This window comes from Lycium barbarum, chromosome 4, assembly GCF_019175385.1.
Source record: "Lycium barbarum isolate Lr01 chromosome 4, ASM1917538v2, whole genome shotgun sequence".
Lineage (NCBI taxonomy): Eukaryota > Viridiplantae > Streptophyta > Magnoliopsida > Solanales > Solanaceae > Lycium > Lycium barbarum.
Window position 1 is genome coordinate 137,659,236 of NC_083340.1, and position 21,685 is coordinate 137,680,920.

Below are 21,685 nucleotides of genomic sequence, written 5' to 3' on the forward strand. Positions count from 1 at the left end.
ATGTTATATCCCGTATTTTTGTGCATTCGGAAAAAAAAAATTCGAAATAACTTTGACTTGTAAGAAGTAAGGCCAAATTGATTTTTTTTATTTAATATATGTGTTGTTTTATGAAAAATGTTGACGTGGAAATATGGAGGAAGGCCAAGGGCAAAATTGGGAATTTTGAAAATTTGTTTTGGGAATTACAAAACAAGACCCATAAATGAATTGAGCTAGAAAAAAAAAAAGAGAAAACAAAGAGGCCCATATTAGTAGTGGCCATCCATGGCAAGGAAAATGGGGCCCAAGCCCATGATCAAAATAAGACTAATTATAAAGGAAAATGGGTCTTCATTCTTCAACATATTAGAACATTCAAGATCAAAAAAAGAGAGAGAGCTACAAAAAAAGGGCCTCTTGGCCGAATTGGATTTTTTTTTTTTTGGAGCTCAAATCTTTAGTTCAAAAATTCATCTTTTGTGGAATTACTACTAAGCTCAAAGCTCTCTTCAAGGTGATACAACTTTGGAAGCAAGAAAGTATTTTTTTTACCAAGTAGAGAATTTGGAAAAGGTAAGAATTTTGCTCCTTTTATCTTGGAAGAATATTATATGTATATTGTAGTATGCGGGAATGAATGTAGAGTATGAAAATTTTGTGTTACGGGTATGTATGTGTGTGGCCGTGTGTTGTTGATTGATGGAAAGGGATGAACAAATTTTATTTATTATGTTAATTGTGTTGTTGTAGCCTTGTGGTGTAAATGGAAGAATACTAGCCCAAATTAGCATGAAAAATTGGTTGTTAAGTTGTTCTAGGAAATTTTGTGATTTTATTATAATTTATGAAATTGTGGGAATGGAGTTGTAAGATGCAAATTGTTGTTGTTGTTGATGATGAAATGGGATGATAAAAATGTGTTGTGAATATTTATGTCGAAGGATGGAAGTTTTGGGTGAATTATGGTTTTGGTGGAATTTTTGTATATTTGGTAGAATGATATGAAATGCTTTCGGATTGTATTTGAATGACCTTAAATTAGTACATGAATATGAAAATGTTGATATTGATTTGAAAGTGCAAAGTTGGATTGGAAGTTGTTGCACTATTTAGAAAAGAAGACAATTTATGTTAGAATGCGTTTCAAATCGATTGTTGATGTTATTGGTATTGCTATTGGTATGGTTGTTGATATTTTGGTCGAGTTATAATCTCGGGGATGTTGTATGTATAGGGGAGATGCTGCCCAAATTTTTATAGACAAGTATTGGGTTGAAATTAAATTCCTAAAGCCTAATAATTAACATTTGGTAAATGTGACCAATTGTAGATTTTGGAGGAAACGAGACTTGAATTTCGACAAGCGTAAAAGGCAAATAAGGTATGTAAAGCCTTACCTTTCCTTCTCTTGGCATGTCTTAGGTGTGATATGTTTGGATACGAGCCTCGGGGACGACTCTACTCTTAGGAATCCGTGCCTAAATTTGCCCCATTTTCATTCAATATAAGTGAATTAAATATTTTATGAATAGTTGGAAGAATTGCCTAAACATCTAGAACTTGCACAAATAGGACTCGACTACCTTAAAAATCTCACAAGTGACATCGTGAAATGTAACGTACGTAAATTGTGTACGCCACCTCATTTGACCCGAGTTGAGCCCACTGTTCTCGGATTTTTCCTTATTGTCCCGTTTGACTTATTTTGGAGTAGAATTCAAAGGAAACTTTTGATCATTGTTCCGTTTATCAAACGGTAAGTATTTTAATTATCCTAATGAGTCTTATAATGTATTTTGATATGTAAGACGATTCCAGAGGTTTTGTTTTGACACAATCTATCGTGCCATCCAAAAGGTATATATGTGTACATTATGACTATCGTCTGATTCCTCCGAACTGATCTGTCGTTTGGATTGCTTTATAGAATCTAAAAAGAGATTTATATGTATATGGTTTCTCATTAATCTGCTCGTGGACGCCTCTATATGTCTTTTCACTGAGCCCGGGCCAGGATATGTTATCGTGCGACTTCCCCTGCATTGTTCACCGCGTCCCTCTCCCTTGCGGGCCGGGTTCCGTTATATGTATATGTATGACGATATGGTGCGGCGGCCAGGATGGCATATGATGATATTGTCACCGCGTCCCGCAATAGAGGGCCGGGATCTGTTACCGCGTCCCTCGCTGGAGGGTCGGGATCTGTTATCTGTAATCTGTTTCTGTATATGATCTTGCATGCATGATTAGGGATATGAAAGTAAGTATTTTTTTTTATGTTTGCATGAGGTAAGTATTCCCAGTGCTTCCGATTCTGATTATGGTTCTGTCTGTTATGCTTCTACACTTCCGGTTCCGATTATGAGTTATTTGTTATATTCCCTGCTTTACATACTCAGTACATATTCCGTACTGACCCCCTGTTCTTCGGGGGCTACGTTACATGCCCGCAGGTACAGACGCTCCTTTTGACTCGCCGCCAGTTTAGGATATCTGTTCTGCTGCTTGGAGTGCTCCTTTGTCCTGGAGCCCGCATTTTGGGTACAGACCTTTTTATTGTATATATTTTTGTATTTATGGCTGTTTAGGGGTAAGGCGGGGCTCTGTCCCGTCATCTGATTCTGTTATCTCTGTTAGAGGCCTGTAGACATGTATGTGGGTTATGGGTCACTGTTAGTTAGGTACGTCTGAGAGATTTGTCGCGTGTGCCGTCCGTATGTTATAACAGCCTTAGCGACTTATGTATATGATTATGTATGTATAGGTTTTCGTGCGATTTGCCTTACATCTTTATGAATCTGTGCGTATTAAGTCTGGATTTGTTATTTGGATGTTAACTCTGGTAGGTAAGTATATGCAGGTGCCCAGCTCGGGCACTAGTCACGGCCCACGGGGTTGGGTCGTGACAACCTGCTCACGAAGATGCCAAGATTTGAAAGAAGCCAGTGTATCAATTGGAAGGGTGGAAAGGGGCATGTCGTCAATTTTTGTCGCTCCCGTGGGAACAATCCAAAGACAAACACACATGAAGATTACTGGTACAACTACTCACAATACCGAGACATCGACCATATGGGGTGCCAAACTAGGAGAGACTCTGAAGAATCGGACTTGTACTCCGTCCCTGGTTCGCCGAGAGTCTTGGTAGTTTGAACATGTAGTGAACTTGTTTTTTAAATTGAGGCTTGAATCATGCCCTAAACTTTTGTTTGCTTTGCTTCATCTTTTGGAAGCTTAAATCGCAAAAAACTATTAATGCATTTTGGATTTTACTTAATCATCTATTATTGTTATTTTCTACTTTACTTATCAAATCTGCCAACTCTATGATTATGACATAAGATGAATGAATAGACAACATACGTCTCGAGAGAGTAACAAAGAAAACTAGAGAACAAAACAAAATTCCACTTAGAAGAAATTGAAATAGCCTATAGACAATGACACAAGCATGAAAGCTATCAGTCAAGAAGACATTGAAAGACAATATTAGGTTAGACAACCTAGTTTGCAACCTTTCCTTTAATATACGTACGAACTACGCTGACCTGATTCCCGTGGTGGGATACGTTGGCAGCCCACATAGGGTTCAGTTGCATTATAACAGAAAATTCAAAAATCCTTATTCAAGGATGAACTGCACATAGCCTGATTCCCTCGGCGGGATTCGTAGACTATCAACATACGGGTCAGTCATATTTAGGTAGAAATCTGTCAAAATTTTTACCATTTACATAATAGAACTACGCTGACCTGATTCCCTTGGTGGGATACGTAGGCAATTCACATCGGGTTCTGTCTCTTTATTAAATTCTCAAACCATTTTTTATGAACCTTCCGAACTACGTTCTGACCAGATTCCTTTGGAAGGATACGTAGGCAACCTAAACAAGGTTCGGTCACATCACAACATAAATTTAGCACACCCTTCTGAACCCAAAACTGGGGCATATTTTGAAAATATATAGACAAAAGAACAGTTGGACATCGACAAGATTAAGGCTACCAGACAGGAAGTATTATAGACCAATGACTTTGGAAGTGTCACAATCTAAAGTTGGCAGAATATTTTACAACTTACATATATATACATTTACATATATCTTTCCTTATATACATATACTTACGTATATACCTTTCAAATAAAACACTTTCTTTCAATTGTTTCACCACTGTTCATCTACCGAGACTTGAACGGAGATTACAAGATCCAAACAAACAAGATGAATGGAGCGCCAACAACGTCAAGCTTCGAGTCAACACGAATCAACTTTTCCCTCCCAAACTAAGAATTTTTCTTTGAGTGCAGGAATTAAAAGACCGCGAGACCGACAGCCAAGTCTATCAATCATGGCAGAAAAGCATCATTTGGCTCATTATGGCCTCACCTTAAAAAGCCAAGCGGCTTTACTTCTAACTTTATCTTTAATTTTATTTTTTTATCACAACAACTTTATGACTTTATTAACAAATACACTTGTTTTGTAGGTTGCCGATTTGAAGGCGAATTAAATCAAGATTACACCGAAGACGTCATCAACATCATTAGCCGAACGACTACACTATCACTTTATTTTACCAATTACTTTTACTTTACATACTTTAACACTTTATCCTGAACTTTACAGGATTTGCATCAAATCTCTGAAAACAACCGGAGACATCATTTACTTCACTTTATCCTGAACTTTACAGGATTTGCATGAAGTCTCCAAAGACAACTGGAGACATCATTTACATTTTATCCTGAACTTTACAAGATTGCATCAAGTTTCCGAAAACAACCGGAAACATTATCCTGAACTTTACAGGGTTTGCATCATTAAATCTCCGAAAACAACCGGAGATATCATTTACATTTTATCCTGAACTTTACAGGATTGCATCAAGTTTTCGAAAACAACCAGAAACATTATCCTGAACTTTACAGGGTTTGCATCATTAAATCTCCGAAAACAACTGGAGATATCATTTACATTTTATCTTGAACTTTACAGGATTGCATTAAGTTTCCGAAAACAACCGGAAACATTATCCTGAACTTTACAGGGTTTGCATCATTAAATCTCTGAAAACAACCGCAGATATCATTTACATTTTATCCTGAACTTTACAGGATTGCATCAAGTTTCCGAAAACAACCGGAAATATTATCCTGAACTTTACAGGGTTTGCATCATTAAATCTCCAAAAACAACCGGAGACATTATCCTGAACTTTACAGGATTGCATCAAGTTTCCAAAAACAACCGGAAACATTATCTTGAACTTTACAAGATTTGCATCAAATCTCCGAAAACAACCGGAGACATTATTCTGAACTTTACAGGGTTTGCATTATAACTTCGAAAACAACCGGAGACATCATTTACATTTTTATCCTGAACTTTACAGGATTGCATCGAATTTTCGAAAACAACCGGAAATACTAACCTGAACTTTACAGGGATCTTTATTATTCACTTTACCAACTTTAACGACTTTACCCTGAACTTTACATGAATTATCATTGAGCCTCCGAAGACAACCGGAGACGTCATTCACTTTACGACTTACCCCGGGCTTTACGGGAATCTTCATCAAATCTCCGAAGACAACCGGAGATATCATATCATCGAGTCCCGACAACAACCGGAGACATCACATGGCTACACGGCCTCATCTGCATAAGCCAAACAGCTACACTTTTACTCTACTCTTTACTTTATCACCTACTTTATCTACTTTAACGACTTTACCTTAAATTCCACAGACATCATTTATTATCGAGTCCCGGAAGACAGCTGGAGGCCTTATTACCATCATTAGGATCTCCAAATACAACTGGAGATATCATCGGCATACACATCATACATTCGTTCAAGTCCTTGAAAACAACAAGAGACAACATTGGGACACACGACCTCATTACAAGCCACACGGCTTCACCCTCACTCTCACACTCATATTTATTATCATTTTTACATTCTTTATAAGTTGTGCACTTTCAACTTCATCCCAGACTTTATTACTGATTTTGACATGAATTTCAATTTTTGACAGAAAATACAACATACAGAGATACAGCGCAACGTGGAACTTTATCTTATGCAGTGAACTGGGGAAAATTTGCTGAAGAGGAATATCAAACTCCCAAGCGAAGGTCACAGATCTACTCTCGAGCTCGACTCCGCCTACGTCCACAAACATGTGATACGTAGGTTATCCAAAAAATTTCTTTCATATACACCGCTAAGACTCTATTCAATCAACTCTTTTACAAATCTCGTATCCTTTTCTATATCCCAGTGTCTCCATAACTCAACGCTGGGGCATTTTGAAGAATTTACATCGTGTCTAGTAGAGTCCTACATATGGGTGTGTTGTGCACCACATTTATAATTAGGAGGCTATAAACATACAGTCCATTCTCAAATACTGTCATCATCTGTCTTCGACCCGCGAGGATACAAAGGACATCTCATCCAACATCCTTTCAAATCATTAACCACCTCTCAATACTCCGTCAATCTTCGCTTCCCCACATCCTAATCTCACCATAATTCCTTCTGCCCTCATAATATTTTCCTTCAATTCTTCTAACCCATATTTTCTCAAGTTCGTATTTGTTGGTCGGAACAAAATTGGCTACTACGTCAACTTCTTCGCCCGAAGATTCTTACATCATCTCCAGTCGAAGAGGGGCATCTGTTGACACCCAATTTTGTCCCTCCTTTATTTAATTTTATTTACTCGGGCTTCTAAATTCATTGACAAGCCAAACACTTTATTTTCACTATTATTTTTTTACTGGTACTACTATTAATATCATTACTTTCATTTTCACTACTTTACTATCAACATTACTAGCATTACTTTATCACAAATTTTAAATGGTCGTCATCGTTTCATTTTCGGATTCGGACTCGTTAAATTAAATATTTATTTTTTACACTAACCACATGATACACATTATACAAGTTATATCACAATATGCAAAACAAATGACCCAAATCCGACCAGCCCATTATTCTACACTACCCACTTAAGAGATCAGCGCTATTTAATTACCCGGTCCAGCCAACCTAAATTACCCTACCCGGCCCACTCTTTTCTTCTTCTAAAACCTAACCCCTTTCTCCTTTCTCTTCAGCCCTCTCTTTCTCTTCTTCATCTCCTCACCACCGCCCCCCTTCCCTTTCCTCTCTCCTACGCTCTCTCCCACTCACCCCTGTCCCCTACGTTCTCTGCCACTTCCACCACGCCTGTCCCCCGCTCCCGTCTCTCTCATACGCTCCTATCAGTGTATTCTTCAATCAAGCTCATATTAATTCAATTCATGCAACTTGATACTTATGTTTATGTGTGATTGTTGCCTTGTGGAGTATCCGATTCTGTTACATCCCTGCCTGTTTTCTTCTATGCTGTTTTGCCCTGCTAAGTTGATTATGTCTAGAAGTTTAGCATTTTGTCTCATTTCTGCTAATCTGAATCCTTTGGCAAAAGAATAATAAGAAATCATGCTTAAATCTTTGAATATTCAAGTCTGTAATAGGTCCTTCTTGAACTTAGCTGCCATTGCATGAAAATTAATTTGAAACACTGATTGCAAAGTTGGCTTGAAATGTCACATGTATTCTTGCTAAATGGCCACTCATTTAATCATCAGAACCTAAGCCTTGATGCCTGATTAGTTACACTTACGCTCCAAATACTCATGTCGACTTACTTTCGCATATTCCCTCTCTGATTTTCTGTTTGTGGTATGATATACCTCGAAGTATACATAGTATATGAGCCTTAGTATACACCAAGTGTATATAGGAGCCGCGTATCTGTGTATACCTTTCAGGTATGCTAGGTATACACTGAATACTGTGCATATATTAGTCATTACATTTGTCTGAACTTTGCACACGTCTAATGCATAATAGATGCTATACGTTTTGATTCAGTTGTGTTTGGTTGTTGCCTTATTTATGCGTAGTAAATGTGTGGTGGCTGAGTCGTGTTACATGAAGTATATTTAAAATATACACAGAATATACAATCTGTTAATTTGTTTTGAGTTCATATTTTGTATGTTTAACATTATTCATTGATCGTATACTAATCATTTTCTTTCGTTTTTATGCATGACTACCGCATACGAGTCCGAGGGACTTGTTTTCTTCCACATTTGGTGTTGGGCTAAAAGCCCAACATGACCTCTTCGTGTCCAGTCCGTCTGCATCCAAAATAGAAAACAAATTTTTGGGCCAAAGCCCAACAGTGATCAGACCGCAACAGTCCACAAAAATGATTGGGCCGAAGCCCAACCGCAACAGATCACATCAGTTTTTGGGGAAAGTGGGCTGAGCCCATTTACATTATATCTACCCCTCTATTTTTATATTTGTGTGCATTTAACATGTATTGTATGACTAACATTTGTGTTTGTTAATTAAGATAAACCTTAGTGACATTAAGGGTTTAGTTTAGTAATGGGTAGTTAATTTCACAAATTACATTCTCTTCTATTTATATTCTAAACTATTTATAATATCTATAACATTTGTTGGAGTAATTGATTTTCAAATAGCATGTCTACACATTCTTGGTTTAAAGGAATCATTTTTCATTCTTACCATCTTAGGATTTTCAAAACATCACAAATTTTACACTAATGTTAGCTTATTTTGAGAAATAAAAGGCAAACTAGTTTCGACGGATAATCTTTTCACTTTAGTTCCTTTCCAACACTTGAAATACATATTTTTCTAAAACAACCTTTAAAACTTTTATTAAATAACTCTTTTAAATTTTAGTCATTTTCTCCAAATACATATAAACATTACAGGTCCCGCTTCTTTTAGTTTATTTTTTACTAAACTCTTTTATGCAACTATTATTTTTTACAAGTTTTACTTTAAATAACTTTAGCAATATTTTCTTAAATATTTAAAAATTATATCTATATTTTAGCCTCAGTTAATTAACATAAGTCCGGTCGGTTAACCATTGTTAATGGGTCTTAAAGGATGCCTAATACCTTCCCTTTAGACTAATTGAACCCTTACCTAGAATCGTTTGGTTTCGTAGACTTTACAATAATATCAACTTTAGATAATAACTTTAATAAACTTTAGGTGTCCTAATTCACCATAAATAATTAGGTGGCGACTCCTTAAAAACACATAAACAAAAATAGGAATCACCAATATGTTGTACTTCTAATTTTAACCCGGTTAAAATGGGGTATGAAATTGTGCATTTATATCCATTAAAAAAAAACTCCTTCAGTGTCTCACTTGCAAGCAGCATCTGCGATTCGCATGTTTAACATGCGAATCGCACCTACTGCAGCAGGTGTTGATAGTGAAAAACAAGAAACTGGTCCTCATTGTGTAGCACCTGCGACACTACCTGCGAGTTATATGTCACACATGCGACTCACATGTGGTGTTTCGCAAGTGATGCCACCCTGCAATACTATGTCTTTCTCCCATGCCTCTTTCTTGTTACTTCAAGAGCACCATAAATAGTGGGTATATTTTTGTGTACTGTACAGGATTGCTCGAACAAATAAATCTCAAGGTGGAGGATAATTATCCGAGATGAGATTAAGAATAAGTCCACTCCAAAGGGCACATCATTTCCTTTTCCTTGCTTGATCACTGAATTATGCCGACGAAAGAAGGTTCGCGATATTCCTCAGGTAGACAGGGTGTTAAAGGCTGACCAAACAATAGATTACACCAAATTAGAACCAGGGACTAGAAAGAGAAAGCGGGTAAGCCCAAAGCCGAGAGCCTCGGCGACAGTACTAGAAGCTTACATTCTTGAGCCCGAGGACTTGGCCATAGACGATGATGCGACAACTCCTAGTTATGTGCCTCGAGCTCCGGGGCCTGACCCTCCGAGTGCTCCATCTTCCACTACAGTTCCCTCTGCCCCTGTTACACCATCCACCACAGCAGCTCGTGGGGTGTCTAGCGAGGGTATGCGAGTGCTTCGGGCAGCGAATGATAAGGTCAATTGGTTGGTTGAGAAGCTTCCTAATTTTGTGAAAGAGGCTATTGAGGCAGCAATGGCACCATATACTCAGGCTGTCACAGATATTAGGAAAGAGCAGGAAAAATTAAGGAGTATGTACGCCAGATCGATCGTCGGTTGGAGCGTATTGAAGGGGGTGGTCAAGGGGGACTTCCAGCTATTCGGGCAGACCTGGCAGAGTTCAAGGAGGATATTCTAGTATTGAAAGTCCCAGACATTGAGCTCAATGCACCTATCCTACCATCCGGTACCTCCTTATTCTCCAATAGGCCCACATCACCTGTCATTCCTTCGGGGAAAGAGGGTTGAGGAACCAGCTGGGGAGGAAGAAGGAAATGAGGAAGAAGAGGAGGAAGAAAGTGAGGAAGAGTTCGACGAGGAGCTTGAGGGTGACCCAGCTGTTGAGAGGGTACAACCGTCTCGAGTTGTTAAGATAGAGCAGGAGCTTCGAGAGAGAGAGAGCATCTTGAGGAGGCACGTACTTTCGCTTGGGCTGCTGGTATTCCTGAGGACGAGATTGACACATATGTGGCCATGCAACAGTCCTATGAGGCGAGCAGGAAGTCACGGGGGGCCTCCTAATCCCCGAGGGCTGGTGAGGCAAGTTTATCCGCCGCCCCTCCAGCTGACACACCATTTCCCCCCATCTGTGGGTCCTGAGATAGTGACACCCGGACCAGAGGTAACGATCGAGGGTGATACTGAGCCGACTCCATTGATAGTGCCTCCGTTGGAGGTCCTCCCTGCTGATCAGATACCATCGGACGCCTGATGCGTCCATCGTGAGTTACTCATCTCTTGTACTACATTTGATGCATTGGGGACACTGCATATTCCTTTTGTTGGGGGTGGGACAGCTTACGCTTCATATGTTTATTTTTGTTGTTGTAGGATAGTTCATGTTTTAAGTTTTGTGCACTTATAGTTTTTCATTGCCAAGTCTAATAGTGATGGTTGATCAGTTTATAGCATAAATATTTTTGCCTTGTTTCGTTTTTCCATCGTATTTTAATAACACTCCTCCCACAATTTTTACATATGTACTTAAAGGGAAGGAGCAACACTAACATGACTCATTTGGTGACACACAGATGTTTTGCAAAGCCTAGAATGATGGGTTAAGAAGTAGTTAGAAAATAGCAAAGTAATCCATGTGCCATGTGTGTGAGAGGTTATTGTTTTAATCTTGTGCATAATTGGGATCTAGAACTTGCCCGGAAAGTGTCTCAAGGCGAAATCCTAAACTACACTTGTTTGAAAGAGGATATTAGGCTCTTTTTGGACCGCCACTAAACCTAAAAATTCCTACCCATTGCATTTATATTCTAGTTAACCCATTTTTGAGCCTTAACTTTGTTTTTCTTTTCTTTTATTACAACCTTGTGACAAGCCCTGTCCTTTTACCCTTGTTTACCCACCTTTTGGTACCCTATCTCCCTAAGCGAGTCAAATACGCTAAAATAGGCTAAAGCGCCTAAGTTTGGGGGTGGTAGCTGGTAAGAAAAGGTATGGTATGTGATGGAGAGTTAAAGGACACAAAAAAAAAATGTATATGTAGACATATGTGTATAGAAAGGTGTATAGAAAGGTGTGTATATGTACATATAAATTTTATGTTTAGTTGTGAACACGAGTGTGTGAATAATGGTTGTGACGTAAAAAATAAATGGGGAAACTAGGGAGGTAATAACGTTATTGGCTAAAGGAGGTACGAATGGGCGGTAAATGCTTAAATGTTGAAGAAGGGATAGATTAAATGAAGGAAGCGTGTTCAAAAATTCTTAGGGAGAAGTCAAGTCACTCTTACCCAAATTACACCCCACCTTAATCCCGAACCTTAGCTATGACCCGCAAGTCCTAATTGATTTTGAACAAAGTGTGTTTACATTAGTGGAGAAATACTTAAAAGGCAAGCTTATGGCACCGCATTTGTGTACTTGTACATTATCTTTTCTGAGTGTGAGTTGTTCTCCCCTTATTCGTCTTTTGTCCTAGTTGCGATTTGCGAATATGTGTGTGTGGGACTTTATTTGGTCTTTTGTGAGGGCATGTGGATTACTAAGCTCAACGAAAGAATTACTTCTTGACGCTTCATTTGAAGTCGTTTCCTTAAAAGCTAGAGTAACATTGTGTCACCAAGTGCAGCGGTTGGTTAATGCTCGACCTTTGAGGAAAGGCACCATGTTTCGTAACAAGAGGGAGGGGAATTCATATTTTAAATGAATATGTTTTGACTGATCACGATCTATAACACCCCGTATCTTGGAACTAAGTTTGGACTCATATCATTAGAGTTTTAGTGGAAAAACTGAAGGTTTGAACGTTTTGCGAAAATGGTTGATAGGCCTACTTCGAGCAGCCATAAATCCTTGATTGGTTGGGAATTTAGGAAAGTACCCTTAATGAAAGTTGTAGTCTGTAGAAATATCTCTCTAACGATATAAGGACCAAGCAAATCAGAGATCGGAGCAAGGAGATATGATCGTCTCAATATGACTAATAGTAAGGCACTTAAAATTCTATAGAATCGGCTAAGTTTTCGATACGTCTGCCTTCCAGTCACATTTCGTGCAAATATGTTGGGAATTTGAGAAAACTTAAAACATAAAAGTTGCATCCCTTTGAGATAGCTTTCCAACGGTATATTGTGGAGCCCAAACATAGCTATGTAAAAGAAGTTATGTCCATTTTACCGAGCACTGTGCAGAACCGACACACGTCACTTTTTCAGGCACGTGGGGGAGCGTGCGATGGCCCCGCATCGCGGGCCGATCTCCCAAATCTGAGTATCGACCTGCAGAATGTCGCGCGATGGACCCGTATCGCGAACCCATCGTGTAACAGGTCGGGATCGGGTTAAAAAAGTCGGGATTTCACGTTTTAAGTTATATTTAAGCTTGGGGTTTATTTCCCTAACACCCCTAGTCACGAAAAATTACCCTAAAGTCAGGAAGAACAAGTCCCAAGCCTCAAGAATCCTACAAGGTAAGTTTTATCATGATTCTAGGTTGAATTCGAGTCCCTAATCTCTTTCTAACTTAAGTAAACCCTTCTAATCATTCCAAGTCAATTCTAATATATATCCTTGTAATCTAAGCAAGAAATCATTGTTCATAAACTAGGGTTTCAAGAAAACCCATCTCAAGGTTCAAGAATTCAAGATTTTGGAAATCTTCTTCAAAGTTAAAATCTTTAATTCAAGTTTGGAGCATTACCAGGTATGTAGAGTTACTATCTACGTGAGGGAACATCATTGTTCTTCCCCACGCCTCATAATTCATAAATTATGATTCTTTACGAAAACTAGGGTTTCTACACCATGCTCATGATAAACCTAGGTCCATGTATATGATTATATTATCTATGAATTGTTATAATTCCATCGTTGATTTCTTCATATTTCTTTATGATTATTAAGAATCTATCCGTAATATATGAAAAACCCATATATCTCATTCCATGGGTTCATGCATGCTAGATTATGATATATTATGTTATTTCAAGAAAATACTATGTATATGTTTGTAGACACGTAATTTTGACCCTCCCCGTGTGTTTCACTTTATAGTGTTTAAATATTTCTTTTAATTTTAATTTTTGATGTGTCGATTGTATTCTATTTTTATTTAGTAGGCTTATTTGCGAAAATAAAAAAGAACAAAAAATATTTGATGTTTTTAGAATATAAGTTATGTTTTAATTTGCAACAAAAGAAAGAAAATTTCTCAAAAAACATCTTTTCTTAGTTTCAAAGTTCTCACAACTTTTGAGTTCTATAAAATAGTTTTAAGCTACTGTAATAGTGTTATTTAGTTGGGAGAATTATTTTCTTGTCATTTTGATTTCGTTTCAATATTTTGAGTGATATTTTATATCATTAAATTAGTTAGTATATTTTATTTTAGTTTAAGTTTTCTTTTAGATAATTCAAGAAATATCCCATTACTTTTGTCTTTTTCCCTAACCAACTCACACATGATACCACTCCCATTTTCATACCTCACCTAGAATAATTTTTGCTCACCACTCCACTCTTCCACAAAAATATACCACCTCTACACAAAATGACAAAAGTTATAACAAACCTTATCACAAAAGGGGAGAGGTTCACGTTTTTAGGAAAATATTATTGTTAGGGGTGGGGACCACGAAAACACAATCAAAAACCAGCCGCCACACATAATCATCCTAAAAAAAAAAATCCCTATATACACGAGAACCTAACAGACGCCTCAGGGCTCTCCATTTTTTAGGAATGCAAAAACACTAAGCACAATATAATCGTCCACAAGAACCATACACACTGAATCAACCTAAGAAAATTTAGTAGTAGCACAGTTTTGGCTCAACAGTGAGCGTGCAATCATCTTCTTTCTCTAGATTTTAACCCTACACATAGATCAGTTGTAGCTCACAATTCTCATAAGGCACGTAACGTTTTTTGTTTTCACCATTGCTCAAGCTTCACCAACTCTGGACCAGTAAACCATGTAAAAAACCACTACCAACCACCGAACAACCCTGTCACCACCATTAAACCAGTCCACCATCAGTAAAGACCATATCACCGTCGATGTAACTTTGAGTTGGTAAGGTCCAGCGAGGTTTCGGTACTCCGTTCGAACTTCGGTCAGCAGTTTTGGTTTAAGTTTGCTGTTGGGTTTCATTGTTGGAACAGAAGTCGTATTTATTCGTTGTTAAACGAGACTTTGAAATTGCAATAGTGAAGGTCCATTCTTAACTTTCTTTTAATTTGAGTTTTCTTAGATATTTATTTGATGCTTAAAATGTGGAATTTCCTGTACGTAAGGTCCATTTCTTACGTATGAATTTAATTTCTGCTTTGTTCGTGTTTGTGATATTAATGTTTGCTTAGTCCATATCGTGCGTTGGTGGCATTGTAAATATATTTATGCCTCTGTCATTGTGAGAAAGTTCAAACCTTCAATTTGATACAATCTAATTGCGTATTTAATGAATGCATGTGCTTTTCTTTTGGTTTTCATTTTTATCTGGATGTTAATTGAAAGGAAATTCAACGGTATGCATGACTGTCCAAACGAACTGGTTATGGAAAATTCAATGTTATTATTAAAAGAAAAGTGGTGTTAACAGTGCTCTTTTCCTCTTCATTTTGTTTAATGGGATGGCTAAATATGCTTAGACCCGATCATTTAATTAGTTAAACTAGATCATCGCATTATTTCAAATCTCGTTGTCAAGTATAAAAGAAAAGAGTGGAAAAACCAATTGTAAGGGAGCGAGATGGGTTGCGAATTTATTCAAAACCCGTTGTCAAAGTGTGAAAAAGGAATAAAAAAAATATAACCAAATAATAATATTAAGTCTCGAATTTCAGAGACAAATAATTGCATTTAACGCTAGATGAGCTTTAGGCGCGTTTTAAGATGTTTGTTTCGACTAAGAATGCGGCTACGCATCTTATTCCGAGACACCTTAATAACTCAAGGATGCGGTTACGTACCTTGGCCGAACTCTTTTTAATAATTAATTTTGTTTCGAGTAAGAATGCAGTTATGCATCTTATTTTGAGACGCTTAAAAGATCCGGAATGCGGTTACGCATCCGAGTTAAGACAAAAAAAAGTAGTAAAAGTTCAATAAATAAAAGCACGAGCAAATCAAGGCTCAGATACATAATATGTCCAAATATTAGTTTAAGCTAAGTATAAGTCGATAAAGCGACCGTGCTAGAACCACGGGACTCGGGGAATGCCTAACACCTTCTCCCCGGTCAACAGAATTCCCTACCCGGTCTTCTGTTTTCGCGGACCATAATAAAAGAGTCATTTCCTTTTGATTAGAGATTCATAAGGTGGCTTGGAACACCAAAACTCAAATCCAAGTGGCGACTCTGTAAATAAAATAATCCCTTTTCAAAACCGTCACTTCAAATGGAAAAACCCTTTAATAATAAAACTTGCGCGTCTATAGCGCGGGGGCAAAAAAAAAAAGGGGGTGTGACAGCTCTGGCGACTCTGCTGGGGACAACCAGAGTTCGAGCTTTGTGATATTGCCTTATACTTGGCTTTTATTATTATTATTTGGGTTTATTATGTGTTTGTTGGCCTAATGTGCTACTTGCCCGCTCATTTACCGCTTTGATATTGTTGAACTGTATTATAAACTGTCTTCTCTTGCGCACCCCTCTGAGTCTCTGAAACACTTCACACACAGTCACAGGAATGTAGTTATGCATCCTACTTCCGTCAACATAAAGCCGGAGCGTCTTGGCGCCTGGTGAAGGATTTTAGTCACACATGTTAAGTGGGACAGGATAAGCAATGAAGTCGGAATAGCACTGCTACCGACAGTATTGCTCCTCCCCGGCTCGAGTTGTCCGCTCGGGTTAGCCAGTCTAGACACCGTTTTCCATTAGGTTTTAAACCTAGCAGAACTGAAACGCAGACATGATTATCCCTAGTAGGATCCGCTTATATGCATCACTTGCATTTGACTTAGTGGGACTCGACACAGGGGTCGGGTCCGTCTAGGACAGGTATCCCTTTTTCTGATCGACCTGTGCATCTCATGTGCTATTTGCAATTTTTTTAAGGCTTGCATGATTGTTGATCAGCTTTAGGCTAACTAGTGAAATAGATGAGAGAGAAGCATCCATCTGACTTTTGACGCACCCATTTTCCTTAAACCTCTAATTTGTCTGGCTCTTGGTAAAACTAAGAAAATTCGAGACGAGTTTATTAATTTATTTATTTATTTTTTTAAAAAAACAACTTAGCAATCCAATCTGGACGACCTACGCACACCTGATTCCCGTCCCTCGGGGCGACGGCAGCCCATATAGGGTTCGGTGATCCTTATTCAAAATTTTTTTTAAAAAAAGTGTTTTTATTTTGTATTAGAAAATCCGAAAAACAAAGGAGATAGTTTTATTTTTTTTTTTACTTTTTTTTTTAAAAGGAGATTTCTTTTTAACTCCCTATCCAAAAGAAAAAGGAAAATGAAAAAAGATTTTACTTTGAGTAGTATTTCTTTGGAGGAAATTTTACAATCAAAATCCAAAAAGATTTTTTTTTTCAAGTTTTTGTAGTTTTTTTCTCTTCCTAAATTTCCAAAAAAAAAAGAAGAGAAAATTCGAAACAATTTTGTTGATTACTTTTGCTGAAACTCCCCGAACTACGCAAAGATCTGATTCATGTACCAGCATGATACGTAGGCAACCCAAGTCGGGTTCGATCGAATTATTTTTGAAAAATCCAAAAAGAGTATTGAAAGAGCGGAGAATAAAAAGAGTGGAAAGAAAAAGAGAGATAATCATTAAAAGAGAAAAAAAAAGATGAGTGAACCGAGAGGCATGGAAAGCAAAATGAAAGAGAGAAAGGCCAAATCAAACGAAAATTGGGATGATGCCAAAATGACATTGTTACCCTTAGAATCATTCTAGAACTAATAATCGTGCATATGTGACTTGGGCGCGGTTCCCTAACTCAATCATTTTTTTATTGATGATGTTGGATTTTAGAAGGTGGTTGGTTTGTGGTTTTAAAACTGGCGACTCATCCTTACAACACAAGGTCAAAAACCAAAAAGGCAATGGCGACCAACGAGGACACTGGGTTGGTTGACGCAAGCGTTCAAACACCGTTGGTTGACCAAAACTCGAGGTTAGCTGAAGAAGTGAGAATGTTAAAACAACACATGGCAAGCATGTATCGGGCTTGGATGACTGGTCAGGAACCACCTCCACCGCTACCTGGCTTCTTTGACATTTACCCTAATATTCCGACCTCAACTCGAGCTCCACTCATTGTGCCTGGTGATCCATCTAACAGTGGGCCCATGTTCAAAACCCGTAATGCTCAACCCTATACTCTAGAACCGATTTTAAATGTCTCTAATCCTCACTTTGAGCCTCCCGTTAATAGTGAAAAACTTGATAAGACCGTGGATGATGAGGAAATGACTAGAAAGATGAAAAGCTTGGAGCAATCCATAAGATACTTGCAAGGTCAGGAAGGTCACAAGAGTGTTTCTGTCACGACCCAGCTAGGGGCCGCGATGGGTACCCGGGACTAACCACCGAGCACCGCTCGTAATATTACTTCTTAAACTCATGCAACAATCATGTATCGATTTCATGCTTATTTTACAAAAGAACTGCTTTCCATTTCAAAACATAGTGCTTCTATACAGCAACATCTATCGATATATTTACACAAAATTCACGTCGTGAAACCACATGACCCACATTGAGTATCTACGAGCCTCTAAGAGATGACATCTACAATTGTACACAAAATAATCATCATAGGCACCTCCGGGACAATGGAGTGCTTTCAGTCAGCTAACGGCCTCTAAGAATCCGGAGCAAGATCTCCTCCCTGTCTACCCGTGGGCATGAACACAGCGTCCAAAGAAAAAGGACGTCAGTACGAATATTGTACTGAGTATGTAAGGCAGGAATGAAATAAACAAACATAATGGAAAGATCATGCGTCATGAGACAAGGACATAACCTGCACAAGTGTCATAGGCAAATGTATTACTTACTTATATCACATTTTATACAATCATAGTATACATATTATCTCATCCCATACATCATCGCGTATATCATCATATACATCATCACATCATAATCTGTATCGTCACCCGCGTCCGGGTAACCCTCATATGCGGCCCACTAGTGGTGATCGTGCCCGGCCCTCTAGGAGAGGTGTGAACATATCATCCCACATTAGCGGTGACATGTCCGGCCATATATTTATATAGGCGCGGTGGAATCATACGTAGCCCGCAATCACGGTGACATGCCCGGCCAAATAGGCGTGGTGGAATGTATCATCACAAAATCAATCATAACATATCACTATTTCACATCATCATATTACAACTAGTATTGTTAATCATCCTTTAGACATCTCATACATTAGCATTAAGAACATACATTAGGCTTTGAGACAACCACACTATGTCGGGGTGACGTAAGGTCGTGAACCCCCGAGTGTATTATGGACCTTTATGAGTATCATGCCTCGCCTTGAAGGAAGTAAAACATAAGGCGAGTGTTAACAATAATAGCATCATTAGCGTTGTAGGAACATCGTGTCACAGTTTCTCGAATCTCTATACTCTAGCTCATTATCACCATTATCATGTTCGTAGATGGTTTAATATATATAGCAGGGCTCATAAGCTTCATCTTATAGAAGGATTATGGAAAAATCGAAGGATTCATGCCTTTTGGAAGAAAATTTAAGCCTCACATACCTTTCTCGTTTAAGCAATCTAGCGTTCGCTTATTCTTCTTCAATGCCGCGTCTCTACCTTCAAAAGAGGATTCGTACTAACATTAGTCAATCGATTACTTAAACGTGCTTATTATTTCTAGGAAATTTTGGGCAGCATTTCCTTTGTTTATACTACTCTCCCCATGTCATATTTCAACTCCCAAACATCAATAATAGCATTCATAATATCATCGTCATTATTCAATTCCTACAATTTACTCTCATGGTCATCCATAGTCATAATCATACTACAACATTACCTTCATCCCCATATAATGTTTCTCCTATGTTCTTGATATCATTTATAACATAACTATACTCGTAACATACGAAGAATCACGATTCATATTAAGCTACAACTCAAAAACATCACTATTCCCATATTTGTAACCCATTTTCTATTTCCTTCTATAATCCATGTCTCCTTCTATAATTCATGTCTTTCAACTTCTCAATATCTTAAACATCATGAGAATATCATAAAACTTACCTTAGATATTGTAGGAACAAGCCTTGAGTAGCAATACTCTTCTTGCACCAAAAACCCTAACTCACTTCCTTTGAAATTTCTTAGCTTGGATGAACTTTGATGAATTTCATACACTTGATTCACTTTAGTTCTTGATATTGATCTTTGATTTCCTTTGTTTTCTTATGAATGAAGAGTGAAGAATACTCTAGATGTTCCTAGAGAGAAGTGGTGTGGAAATGAAATGAATTTATGAACTTGGGTCCTCTTTTTAATGGCTTAAGATTTGATCCGTCGGGCAATTCTACGCTAGTTTTTTTACGGGCCGTCAAACTGTTTAACGGACCGTCAAAATGGTCCGTAAAACTGCTCAGCAAAATATGGGTTTCTGTGACCATTTTACGCTGGTCTGTGTCAATTTGACGGACCGTCAAAATGTTTTACGGTCGTCAAAATTTCCTACGGACCGTCAAATGGTCCGTAGAAATTTTCTGCTCAGACAGTCTGTAGTATAATGGCCATAACTTTTGATCCCGATATTCTGTGCGGGCCCACGACCTATGGTTGGAAAGCTCTTTCAATTATCTACAACTTTAATTATATGGTGTGTTTCCCAAATTCCAACTTTATAATAGCGTTGTGGCTCTTCCAAACCAGATCATCCGAAAATGTTTCCTTAACTCGCCCTTTTGGATGGCTTATGCCCATATTTGGCTTATGGGTCCTTCTTGAAACTTACTTGACATTTTATTACCAATATAAGGGAAATTATAATTCCTCTCCAAAATGTCATTGAGACATCATTAATTCGATACTCGTACTTGCCCTTCGTCAGTCAATTCATTGTGCACGAACGAAAATTTTCCGAGGTGTAACAGTTTCATACAAAGACTTGTGCATGATTCCTAATGTTCACTTGCCCTCTGGTTTTAAGACTCCAAAGTTTGACAAGTATGATAGGCATGGTGATCCTGTGGCCCATTTGAAGAGGTATTGCAATCAGTTGAGAGGAGCGGAAGGTAAGGACGAAATGCTTATGGCCTGCTTTAGTGATAGCTTAACAGGAATAGCCTCGGATTGGTTGACTGATCAGGACACCATTAAGTGGCATATTTGGGATGACATGGCTCAAGAGTTTGTGCTACAATTTCAGCATAGTATAGACATTACTCTAGATAAAATGTCCATGACCAAGGTGCAGAAGAAATCTACATAAAGTTTTAGGGAATTCGCCATTAGGTGGAGAGAGCAAGTTGCTAGAGTAAAGCCTCCAATGGCAGAAGGTGAGGTGGTGGATACTTTTCTCCAAGCCCAAACTGAAGAATACTATCAACACATGCTCCCAGCACTGGGCAAACCCTTCATTGAGGTCATCAAGATGGGGGAAATGATAGAAGACGGAATCAAAACAGGACGTATCATAAGTTTTGCTGAGATGAAAGTAAATGCTAAAGTAACTCAAAATGGTTACAGAAGCCTGAGCGACATGAAGGAAAATGGTGATATAGCCATGATTATACCAGAACTGCGACGAGGTGTGAGGGGTCGATCTCGCTCATATACCCAGCCAGAACTTCAAGTCTATTCCCAAACTCCATACACACAACCTCAACATTACTATCCTCCACAAGACCCTCAATATTCCATGTCACCTCTCCAGTACTTTGCCTGTGCTGCACAGCCATATGTGCAACCATATCCTTACCAACAATAGTGTGCACCAGCTCCACAGGGTTCTTACCCCCCACAAGCATATCGACCTCATACCAGCTCCAACTTTCGACCTAGGCCAGAATACAAGAAAGGGAGGCAACAGAGAAGGGAGGCCTCTGGAAAACTTCCCGGGCTATCAGTCTCAGTTCCATAAATTGATAAGGATGAATTGGTTAAAGAGACCCAGAACTTGTTTGCTGAGAATAATTTGATTGAAAATGATAATGGTTCAAGTA

General features: G+C 38.3%; 1 protein-coding gene across 1 annotated transcript; it reads left to right on the plus strand.

Moving 5' to 3' along the window:
* Window positions 1–17,570: 17,570 nt before the first annotated feature.
* On the plus strand, window positions 17,571–21,450 carry LOC132637882 (uncharacterized). Its single transcript, XM_060354904.1, has 3 exons — window positions 17,571–18,005; window positions 20,671–20,870; window positions 20,976–21,450. Exons 1-3 carry the CDS (start codon window positions 17,571–17,573, stop codon window positions 21,448–21,450), a joined length of 1,110 nt encoding a protein of 369 aa, XP_060210887.1.
* Window positions 21,451–21,685: the final 235 nt, after the last annotated feature.